Raw genomic sequence first — 12,700 nt, 5'->3', positions numbered from 1 at the left:
CTCTCTCTCCATTTCGCATTTGATTTCATTTCATCTGTTCACCCGCTGTGAAGAGAGCCCAGAGATGGTGGCCATGGAGAGATGAGAGCTCGCCTCGTCTTCCTTCATGTTCTCCCCTTCTCGCGCGATCCCCGCGTTCCTCCATCTTCATTCTCTGCATCCACGCTCTCCTCACTTCCACCCATCTTTTCTCCGAGAGGACGGAGGGACGAGATTAGTGGGGTGTAAACAGAGAGTCTAATCCCCGGGGCCAGTGGGGTAGTGTCGCCCACCGCTGCGTTCCCCAGCTTTAATGACAGACCCAGCCTGTTTGCTGTGGGTGTCACAGACGGGCCCGGGCGCCTTTGATTAGGGCACCCTGCAGAAACACAGATTGAGGGAGCAGATCAGCTACTCGCTGCGAATCTCCCCCCTAAGTTCCTCCTCCCTTGACTCGACTCTGCTGCGCTCAGCTCCTCTACCCCACGATGATGCTTTACTCTGCACATCTTCTCGACTTAAAGACTTAAAAAGAGTCAAGAGAGAGAGAATTCAGTGAAACGTATGGATTCTGTGCGAATTCCCTGCAGAGAACGGAGAGCGTGTATGTTTTAATGAGGCACGGGGACTCTCTTCGTTCTTTCTCTCTGCTTCTGTGTCTCCAGTCCACCGTCTATACTGGGAAGGTGGCGTTGTCCAGAGTCAGACCTCTGGGACCTCGCTCTGTGCCGTGTTCAAACAAGCTGACTTGAAAGCAGTCGACTTGAGGAAGAGAGGCAGCCCCCAACTTTTCTCCAAATCCTTAGAGATGAGGGTAGCAGAGGGCTGCCAGGGAGCTCTGCTCGAGCAAAAAAAAAAAAAAACTGAGCTCGTTATCTGGCTCAGTTCAAATAGTCTGAGGTTTGGTTGAATTTCATGAGTAATCATTCTCTTTTCAGATAACAAATTAAGGCAGTGGCGTTAGGGCAGCACTCAATTCCAGATTTTTCACAGCCCGTGTCAGCGGCACGAAGACTTTCCAAAGGGTATTCTGGGGGACTGTGATAACATAGACGCACACACAAACACACAGGGGCATGCAGAAAACATGGGCGAGCACATGCAAACATTTATACAGCCATGCACGCACACACACTCATCTCTCACAAGCTGTGTTTAAGGGATCGAGACACCACCAGGGTGTAGCTTTCAGAGACACTGCTGATGGCAGCATGTAGGCCGCCATTAAAAGGGGATGACTGTGTTATCTGTAAGTGGGAGGAGTCGCTTACTTCCCCCTGGTGTAAATTCCCTTTTCAAAGATATCCTCAGTGTTCCCTAAAATAAATACTCTCCTGGATGGTTTAAAGGATGAGGATGCTGTTATTCTATTATTGTCAGCAAATGGGTGAATCCCACGAAAAGGCCAAAACTGACAGCACGATAGCCCGTCTCTCAAAACTTCCTGGCTGAACGCTCTCGAGACGCAACTCACAGAAACGCCGCTCACAAATATAGAGACTCTGTAATGTCCCGAAACATCTGGGTGCCGTAGTTTTTAGCAATCAGGAGATAAACAACGCATTTGTCGGGGACTATTTTCAGCTGTGCATTAATGCGCACTCGGGTCTCTAGTGAGTCTTTAGAGCAGCAAGACTTCCCAGCTACAGTACATAGTGTGTCCTTTATAATGAAGATGCACGTCAGCCGGTCCGACGGAGAGGTTCACTGGTGTGTTTTTAAAAGTTTTCAGAACAATAAGATGTGTCGAGTCACAGAAGTTGTAGAGTTGGTTCTGTAACGGCACGTTTGCGAGGGGGTGCATAACACCAACGCGACGCACGTTAGGCTGTAGGAGACGTGTCAGTTATGTCAGTCTAATTAATTGAGACCACGTGCAGAAATAACCTTTAAGAGAACGCAGATGTCATTTTAAAAATCTAAACAGGTTGAAATATGAGCATGTGTTGCCACCGAAATCATCGCCCAGTTTTCAGGTTTATCCCTCCAGACGGTGTCCAGAAAGTGGGCTTCCTCTCAGCTAATTAGAGGCACTGAACTGGACCTCTCGACTGCGTCTGTGCTGTTGTTGCCTTTTGGAGCATTTTAATGGAATTATCTGACAAATAATTTGGCCCGTTGTGTGGTTAATGCACCACCAGATGGTCCAAGAAGTCTGTGCTCCAATTTTGGTGACTATAGTGTTTTAGTACCCTTTTTTAGTTCGTTACTTAACACGCTAAAAGCAGATATCTCTGTCTGTGCGATGCACCTGTACAGTTAATGAATGCAGCTTGTCACATTAGCTCGCTAGCCTTCGCTGATAACTTGGCACTTCACCCGCGGGTCTAAATGTGGCTTCTGGCTCCAGAAAAGCAAGATGAAAGCGGCCAAAACACTAACGTCCGGGCTTAAAATGCAGAATCCATAACGTAGTGGGTGACATCACACCGGCAGCATCCGTCTTCTACATAAAGTGTGTGGTTTTCACACCGGCTGCCACGAGGGCATTACACTTGCGTCATCGATATTTTCCTTGGCCTCAAGTGCAGTGATACAGTTTGGATTAGCTGTCAAACCCGATGCAAGTGAGCCCAACTCTAAATGTAAAATTTATCCCCACTGATGCTTCTTACCAACCAAAACATACCTCAGAGCTGAAGTGGGCTTCTCAGCTTTGAGCTTTTGATTCTGCAGAGTTGGTTCAGAGAGGAGACTTTCATGTTTCTGAGCTTTATTAGTGCCGAAACGGCCTATCGCAAAAGACAATCTATTGGTCTCGGTGTTGCCGGCGTGCTGAAAATGACTCCTCCATCTCGGACTTGTTTATATGAATCGAAGGGAGAAGGTGGTGGGGGCTGATCCTCCACTCCGCACTTAACTCCCTGCTCTCTCAGGTGATGGAAAGGTTATATTTGCAGCTTCTTTAGAAAAAGAAAACAAACGGCGAAGGACCGGAAAAGGAAAATAATGAATTAAACCTCTGGCATTATAATTCTTGAGAGCGAAGACTCAGAAACCCCCCACCCCAGCTCCTATTTAATCGGATGTAATCTACCTGCTTGGCAGCATTCCAATCAGATAGTTTCAATTATGCTCTTGTAATGCCACTCTGCGAGGAGGGGGAAAGTGCTGAGCAGAGCACTTTGCAGGCGATTTGCAAATAACAGCAAGGGAGTCTTTTAGAGAAATGACTGAACAGGAAGCCGGAGAGTTGCTGGAGTTGACAGCTCTCTCACTCTTAGGTTTGCTGGCTTTGGCGGTGACGGCATGTTTTGCATCCCGCCGCCTCCTCCCCGTGACAGCAGCTGTCGGGACAGTAAAGCGCCGCTGAAGGTGGCCTCCTATGGTAATACGGAAGTAATTATTTTCCACTGCTACACCAGCGTCTCACAACCAGGCAGGCAGGTCGGAGCCTCGGGAGCAACGTGCAGAGGCAGCCGTCGCGGATCGCGGTGACACTCGGAGCTATTGAGCTAGCAGGACGCGGTCCGAGGCGCTCGGGAGTCGGCGTTCAGTATTTGTGTTCTCCATATGTGTACTTGCCCCCGGTGTTGGTGCGCCGCTGGCCTGTCAGAGCGTCGAGCCAAAGTTAATCTGGATGTCTGCAAACACGCGACTGCGCCTGTCGTGATAAAAAGCCGGGTGGAGGAGCTGGAGGACAGAGGTGCTCAGTAGTCTGGCAACATACGCTAAAGGTCGATAGTGTCATGTGTGACCGATGAAACAGATTGACCCGTGGGGCTGTGGTACCTTGTCACCCTCCACGGTCCCGGCATCTGTCTGCAATGTGTCACCCCCGGGGCCCAACATGGCTACTCAGGCTATTAACCTCCAGCGCGCGAGGACACGGCAGAGTTAAGACCCGTCCAGCCGTCTCTCTCTGTCACAAATCCACTCCTTAGTAGCCGGCCGGCTGGCCGAGTGCATTTCCCGCCCTCGTGTCCTCTATCACTTGTTAACCTCTGGTCCGAACAGCATCCAGAGCAGGCGGGACTTAGGAAGCCGCAGCCACGAGCGCGCCCTACCTGTACGGCTGCAGGGGAAGACAAAGCGGGACCTTGAATCAAACAACTGTCACTGCTAACAATGTATGTCACCATCTCGGAATGGGCCATAAAAACCAAATAAATGACGGCCATTACAGTGGAGATTGTGATTATGATAATGAGAATAATAAAGGCGATCATCATTACGATCATGATGATAATGATAATACTGTGATGATGAATTATAATGAATAAATCCCTACCCCATTTCCTAAATGGTGGGAAATGTATCACTACGAGAGGCCTGCAGCCATCTGACAGCCTCGGAGCGGCGTGAGGGTTATCGGTGTGTGCGTGCGTGTCATTTGAACCGCTTGTACTCTGGCTACAGCCTACTCTCTTTTCACGCCTGTATCAGTACAAGATTGCATCCGTGTATGTGACTTCCCAGTCAGAGTATAGTGTGTGTGTGTCATGCTCAGAGAGCACTTCCCAGGAGACCTGGCAGTTTACATATCACATTCAAACAGCTTTTGTTCTCAATATCTGCCACTTCCACTCTCTCATTGCTCATTCTCCCCTCTCCTCTCTCGCCGTTTCTTTATTTAGTCTCTTACCAGAGGCTCTGGCTCTAAATCAGCCTTCATTTTATTGTTATTTATTTTTTTTAATATGCTTGCTTTTGAGAAATGGACACTGTCCCTAACACACACAAAATCACAGCATTTATCTTTTCTTGATGAGTGACCTCTTGTGGTCATGAGAGCAATTACTTTTCCTTTCTCAGAGACAAATAGGAATCATGCAGTGCAGCTTCACACTTTGGTAAAACTTTATTTGAAATTGTAGTGAATCGCTTGTAGTTCACTTCTTGTCGCTCACTAACAGTCGGCACTTTCCACAGTTGAAGTATTGAAATGCCAACACCTACGAAGCTGTGTGTGTGTGTGTGTGTAAGACCCTTTATTACCAGCATGTTTCATATGACGCTACTGCATGCAGACCCCCCCTCATGTGTATCTCACCTGTTTACCATGCACATCACTGACCAGAAGAACGAGATCATTCGTGTTTATTTTGCTTAATAAGAAGTTGCTTTTTTAAATAATATATACTTTATTTATTTTAACAGCTCATGTTAAATGCCAGTTTGTGCTTTCTGGTGCAAATTAATAAAGACAAGTTTGTTCATGTGCCCAGTTAGTGTGAGGTGATTAGTGTAGGTTTCCTTGTGCAGTGATATCGTACCACTGTCGCAACCCCAGGACGTCACTGCACCTCTGTTGTTTGGTGAACAGCTGGCACTTCTATTTATTTATGCTAAGCTAACCTGGACTCTGTTTAATGGCCAGCAGGAGGCGACTCACCTTTTGACAAAAAGATGTCAGACTTTACAGAATTGATGAGAAAATGCTGATTTGACTTGTGATTTATTATCTGCATAATTAACCCCTATTTTTTTTTTAAATGTCATTTCACAGCCTGATGGTCATTTTGTAAATGATGGCTCCATTTAGAGTAAAACAGAACATAAAGCAGAGTAGGCTTTAAAAGCAGGACTGAGCTATTCATTTTCCCAAGAGGCCGCATGAGAAATTGGGACTCTCGTGGAAGGCCACACCAATAAGCTGAACTCAGTTCTGCTCACTATTAATTTTCCCTCTTTACAAACTCATTGGTGTGACGCTCCACAAGAGTCCCAGTTTCTCATGTGGCCTCTTGGGAAAATAAATTTCCCAACCCTGCCTTAAAGCACGACTTTAAACACATCGGTGGGTTTGTGTTTCAGCTACATGCTAAACAAGCACAGTTAGAGAAACATCAAAGTCTTACCTTTCAAATCAGGCCTTACAGTTCTTCTATAAAGGGCTGTTTTTATTTAATCTGCCAAATCATTGAATATTCCACAGAAAGAGGATCCATCCTTAACCCTAAACAGGTTGCACGCATCCCAGTGGATGTCAACATTTCTAAATCTCAAACCAAATGTTTTAAAACAGGAATCCACTCAGAAATGGTTCATGTAAAAAAACAAAAAACAACAACAGCTACATCCATTTTTTATATACAGTCTATGCTTCTGGCCCCAGCTCAATACTTGCTGCTCATATACTGATGCTGTTTGTTACCATCTAAAACGAGTATTTTGTTAAGTTTAGTCAAAATGTTTAGTGGCTTAAACTTTAACCACAGAGCGAGCAGGTCAGAAACCACTCATTCGAACAATTTGCATAAAACACATTTTCATAAAACACTTACCGGCAACCTATTGACCAAACACGAAGATGGACTGATGTCAGAGCAGTGCATACGAAGTGAGGATAAGCTGCGCGGTTGACCAATGAGGTTTCGTTCATAGAAAATAAAACTGCCTCAAATACGAGGTCCATCTAAACAGACAAGCCACCAGCACCCTCGGTGAAATTCATCACGGGTGTCACAGAAAGAAACAAGTGGAATTTGTCACTGACATCAGACACGTCATTTATATAGAAATGTCAGCACAGCATTCGCATAATGATGGAAACAACAACGCTGAGGGCTTTGGGCCTCGCACTCTGATGGCTGTGTGCAAACGTCACCAATAATGTGTCTTTAGTCTAGACATGTCAGGGCTCTGTGGGATCTATATCCACGCCTTTTTGTCAGCGCCTTCAATCTTCCCTGTTGCTCAAGAGCTAAGTGCAAGAGATTAATAAGTAGATTTGTAATGCACAACCTCAGGTTTGACACTATAAGTCATAGGCTGTTTATCGCTTTGGCTTTCTCGCCTGATTGAAAAATAGCAGACGCTGAGGAAGTCAGTCAGCCAGGCCTCCCACCCCACCCCGTACCCTGCCACCCTCCTGTTTCACCCCCCCTCCTCCTATACTTCATGACCAGGAGGTACAGTATACTGTAGCAGCTAATGAGCAGCTTGTGTCTTTCCTCTGTTTGTTTCCCTCTGGCAGACAGATGATGTGACGCAAACAGAGGGCTCTCAGCAGCTCCAGCTCCAGCACTCAGACTCTTCAGAGAAGCAGCAGCCCAAAAGGTTACATGTCTCCAACATTCCCTTCCGCTTCCGGGACCCTGACCTAAGGCAAATGTTTGGGGTGAGTACCTCGGAGAAAAATTTCAAAATATCACACCTTAGCTCTGCCGTTGCCTCGTTTCCATCCAGAACAGCCAGAACTTTGAATCCCAGGAGCTTTTTCCAAGGAACTGAAATGTTTTTGCTTTTTCCCCCAAATTACATAAATGACTTTCTGGCTGCTTTTATATTATTGTGGGGTTTATATTACTTAAACCGTATCTTCATTGTTACTGGGATGTGATCACGCACAATGAGCACACGGCGAGTGAAGAGATGAATTCTTGTTGTTTCTGGATTTCTTTTTAATTCAGTGGGAAGTGTAACTATTAAAGCAGAAAACCATGAACATCATTGATCTGTTGGGCACCTTTGTAAACATGCTGCATGTTTATGCTGCATGTCGCACCAAAATGATGGAGCCACGGTTACATTGGAAGTCTCTGTCTCTCTCCTCTGCTCTGTGTTTGGGTCAAAGCTGCAGATCTGCATTTATTTCGGATGGCAGAGCCGAGCTGCAGTGCACACACACAAAGCAGAGCAGCCACATTAAACAGAATAAAGCCCCTCAGTTACATGCACGTGTAATATGGTAATTCTTCACTTTTCTGCACGTTTGCTTTGAAACAATCAGAAGATGCTGTTTTATTTTCCTGATGCATTTCTTTGTGTTCGCTAATGCTACGCTCCGTCATGCTCGACCACAGATGATGCGATGAGTCTTAATGTTACATGAAAAATCTGTGGAAAACTTATTTTTTTTAATACTCTTGAATTTAATTACATTGTAATTAAATCTGAAGGTGTTTCATATTGTAAGTTAAAAATCCGACAATGTTAATTATTAATTAATTATTAGTCTGATAAAGCCACTCTGAGCAAGCATGTGGCGACAGTGGGGAGGACGAGACCTCCGGCAGAGCTGAGCTCGGGGCAGCTTTAGCTGTGACTGGTTGCGGGTTTCGGTGTTTTTGTTTTTCATGCTTTTGCCAAAACTGGGAGATACTAGACATAATAACTAGCAGGACACTTCTACCAATCAGAATGCTCAGTGTCCACTTGTCCAAGTAGGGCCATCTTTAAAAATAGTTTCCCTGCAAACAAAACTAACCAAAAATCTGGCACTTGGAGGAGGTTCCTGTGGTGTAGTTGTGCCTTCTTATATTAGTGTACGTACTAATTATTGTTATGTGGAGAACGATCCTACAACAAAGCCTGAAGCTCACACGCTCACTCGGGTAACCAAACTGACAGCAAAGTTTCTGCAGAATATGTAAAAAACATTGTATTTGGATGTAAAGTTAAAGGTCAGCACTCAAGAATCTGACATGCTAGCAGTTGTTGTTCTTGAGCGGTCCCACCTCACCCTAATTAAAGAGCGCATCCTCTAAAGTCAGAGCAAATTATTATATCTTTATTAAAGTGAATATGAAGCTTCTGGGAAAACAATCTAAACCACACAACAGGACGCGTATTTAATGAGCAAAGCCAGCGCTTAAACTGTCATCTAGTTAATGCATTGATTACTACATTGTCAGAGGGGGGAGAAGAAGGAGTGTCTTCTGAGTTTTTAAAAGCAAACAGCTCAATCAGTCCCAATCAGGTGCTGAACTCATCGCTGCACTGCAGGTTGGGCACTGGGGAGAAGTTAGAGGAACCCGGTGCGGTAATGATTTTACTCTTCATCTTTGTCTGCTCTCCCCAAGAGCTGCGGCTCGCTTTGTCGGGCTTTTTTTAAGTTACCGTGTCCCCTGAACAACTCGTAATTTTAATCCTAAAATATGAGGAGAAATGCAAAGAAAATGGGGGGGAAACAGATTTAACTTTAAGTTCTGTTTTGTTCTCGTATATCAGAGCGTATACATGGGGGGAGAAATGGGTAGTCTCCACAGGTCATTAAACAGTCTTATTTTCTAGAAGTTACACACAGAATGGTCAGCTGCTGACAAATGCAATGAGATTACATATCAACATACAAGAGGTCCACCACAGAAATTCTCTCTCTCCCTCTTTGTCTCTTTGCAATTAATGAGCCAATATATACAGTTCAACAGCTCACCCTTGTGTCTCACAAAAGCCTCGATACGAATTGAACCAAACATCCCCTATTCAATAACGATAATGGATCTGAATGGAGACGATTGCCAAAAATGTACTTTAAATGTTATGCGCTAATTGGACCATTAGAATCCAGAGGCGTTAATTCTCGTCGTTATGAAGACAACATCCAGCTGATGATATTAATTACTCGCGAGCCGTGGCTGTGGCTTTATAAATTGCAGACAACATGGCTGCGCGCTCGCTCTCTTTCTCTCTCTGATTGTTGGCTTTATTGTTCCCAGCTCTGGTGCAGGTCGTGTGGAATCCAAATCACCTCAGTAATTAGCTTGGAAGCTTTGTGTGCCTGACTGGCTCGTGCAGATATATGATACAGAATTGATCACAGCCCACCCAGTCCCCCTCAATCACCCTTCTCACCCACATTGCCCGTTCCCTCCTCTTACCTGCGCCTTCCTTTCATTCTTGGTGGTTGGCACACTAGAGAATTGTGGGATCAATTGTCTTGGGTCGAGCTTGGCGAGGCGATAGCTGGTCTGCTCCACCCTCTGACATGGCCTCCACAATGGGCCTTTGTGCGATCAGCACGTGCAAAGCCTCATCCCTCTAGCTCTAATGGCTTCTGGAGCGCCACCGGCTCAATACGCCATTACTGTTACGCATGAGTGAAGCCCACAGACACGCAGGCGGGAAGACAGAGGAGAGAGAGAGAGAGTGGAGGTGCCGCACGGCTGACTAGAGAAGGCGTCTACAGCAGAGCAAAGCCCCCACCAGGAGCCTCCATCTGCTCCCACACGGCACGGGGAAACGGTCTCCGCTGAGCGCTACGAAGGTTTCGACAACAGTAGGCAGCGTTTAAACGAGAAGGGAGGGCCTGAAATCCACCCTGACATCACAGGGTTAAGGGTGTGGAGAAACCTGTGAGCTTTTAACGAGGCGCTGAATGAAGGCCTCATTAGGGCAACCGCAGCGGACGTTAATCAGTAATTAGAAACTGTGATCTCTGAGAGTGAGTAAGTGTGGGGGAAATGAAAACACTCCAAGCGCGAGTGAGCTCTGCGCGGCGCCCATGCTGCGCTGCTTGAGGGTGCCCTCGTTTGTGTGACTGGGTTCTTCAGCAGTGCTTCTTGCAGCGATTGTAAGGGCTCTCACAGCGCTCCCCAGAGCAATCAGGACCTCTGCACTCCCCCACCCACCACCACCACTCCGACTGTCACTGCGCCTGAGCATGCTCCACACGGCCACTCTGTTTGAATACACAGGGCGCCGTAGCGTAATTATAGGTTTCTGAAGAGCTTAAAGATATTCAGGCTAATCAAAGGTGGAGGCACAAGGGCCTCAATCTTGTTTGTTGCTTCCACACTTGGAAGCTTGAGGTCTAGTAAATATAGTCGATTATCACTTCATGCAGAGAAAAATCCTCCAAGTGCAAAAAGACAAAAACACTAGTGTTCTTCAAATACAGACGCTGTCTAGCCAGAGCTGTTTCAGAGTAGTGGTTTACAAAGAAAATAAATGGAAAAGCACACAAGAGTCAAGTTACAGCCCTGTTAATGAACATACAAGCACAACCTATGTTCTTAATGGTACAGTCACACTACCACAAAACCTTGGTGCAGTGTCATTCCCTTTGAAATGGTTGCGTCAGCGGCACGGACCGTCTCTGACAGTTGTCGAGGTCTGTTGTCGTCATCAAATTCATGCATCAACACGCTGATAAAAATGCAATAAGACTCTGTCAGTCTGTTATCAGTTTGCGATTGAAGCTGGCCATTCAAGTTGGGAATTGACCCCAATTAACTGCTAACCTGAATGGGGTCAGGTTGGCAATTACATGCAATCAGTTTGTGATAATACGATGAATAAATTGGTGAAAACAGACGTTCACACTAAACAGAAATTCACAGTAACAACTTGCATTCAGTTCAGCCAGAACCTTGAAACAGAAACTCAGTGACGCAGCTGTCGGCAATCAGTCTTAGAGCGACTGCATACAGTCCAAGTCGTAACGCCCTAACCCTGACAGGATGCCTTGCACCGGTCAACCTGTGCCATCACCAATGTGAATAAAAGTGATTGCCCAAAAGTTAGGGGTGTTGCACGATCAGCCCCCCAACAAGGAGCTGTTTGCTGCAACTACTTGCCACATTTCCGATCCTATTTTTATTCTGGTCTGACCCGTAAATGTTTAGGGTGCACAACCTGAAACGTGGTAGCGTTGATGAAAACCCACCAACGAACAGCTTGGTTACGTAGCATGAGCTCCGTGATAGCGCTGAACTTATTCAGAAGCAGGCTTCCACACGGGTGCTTTGTTTACATAACACAGACAGGACAACAACACGACATTTACTAATCGTGTCTATGCACGACTCTCCAATCTAGCTCAACTCAACAAAAACGAAGTAGACTCCCCCTTGTGGCTGGGTTGAGCATTGCACTTTAATTAGGAAGCAGAACACAAAACCAGCAAATAAAAAAATAACTGCGGATGTATTCAATCAGTCACTAATAGTTTTGCCCAATCACCGAACCCCATTATGTACTGAGGGCAGATTATATTTAATTTCAAAAGTCTGTTACCACTGAAAGCAAGTACAAAAAAATGCGAAACCAAATAAAAACATTCAAATGTCTCAAAAGTACGGGAATGATTTGCTCCAGTTAAGCCATAATTGAAACATAACGAGTTTGATAAATGAGATAAAACATGCAAACCCCCAGTATCATCGTTCGATGCTTCTCTTAATGCTTTTTTATTTTCATACAGATATTGGATGGTTTTTCTAATCTATGGATGGATGCATGTAGCTGCAGCCTCCTAGATGACATCAGTCTCTCCCTTGTCCTCCCTCTGGAGACTCCTCCCATTGAAGCTATTGTTTATCGGGGCTGCTGATGCAGCTGTTTCTCCCTGTGTGTGTGTGTGTGTGTGTGTGTGTGTGTGTGTAAGAGATTGAGAGCAAGTAGGTGGGTGGGAATAGAAGTGCATGAGATCACTGGTGAGCAGCGAGCAGTCCCCAGCGCCATGTGGAAATCCACAAAGATGGCTTCCTCTGAAACTAATTAATCGACGCCACAAGCCCATTACGCTCGGTTAAAACAATTAGCATCTGCACGTTGCGTGGGGGAAGCATTGTCTTCTCAGGCGAGAAAGGGGCATCACGCTGGGATATAAATGCCTGCGTGCGTGATCGAGCCAACGTTCCCCATTCGAATCAATGGAGCTGAGCGCCATATGAAGCAGATGTGCGTCTAGGATCTATAGAATTAGTTTCAACACGAGCAGACGCATAGGGGAGAGGACACGCCCTGTGGAAACAGAGGTGGATTTAAATGACAAAGCCTGTTTTTGGCTTGGTGACTTGGTGTGTTGAGCTTACTGCGTTCTTTGAAATGGGAGGAAACATACGTTTTCCCGCTAACCCATAAACGCTCATCTCCTGGAGTCCACTCCACTCACTCCAGCCAGATAATAGCCGGCTCCTCCTAACCCCTATTAGTGGCTCAGTCAAACGATCCATCCATTCCCATTGAGTGTCGACCACATGGAAAGGCCCATTTCTTCCCTGTTGTGCTGAAATGAAGGCGACGCGGACCGCTTGACAGGGTAATTACTTTT

At 45.9% G+C, this 12,700-nt stretch overlaps 1 protein-coding gene across 1 annotated transcript in view; it reads left to right on the top strand.

Annotated features, from left to right (window-relative positions):
• Window positions 1–12,700, top strand: part of LOC116314305 (RNA binding protein fox-1 homolog 3-like) — a 254,196-nt gene that overhangs the window by 222,166 nt on the left and 19,330 nt on the right. Inside the window, exon 6 of the mRNA XM_039611446.1 lies at window positions 6,899–7,042. Coding sequence (XP_039467380.1) covers window positions 6,899–7,042 — 144 coding nt within the window. The remainder of the gene's footprint in view (window positions 1–6,898; window positions 7,043–12,700) is intronic.

This window comes from Oreochromis aureus, linkage group 4 (assembly GCF_013358895.1).
Source record: "Oreochromis aureus strain Israel breed Guangdong linkage group 4, ZZ_aureus, whole genome shotgun sequence".
NCBI classification, from domain to species: Eukaryota; Metazoa; Chordata; class Actinopteri; order Cichliformes; family Cichlidae; genus Oreochromis; species Oreochromis aureus.
Note: the sequence above shows the minus strand (reverse complement) of the source record. Positions and strands in the feature narration are given on the sequence as shown.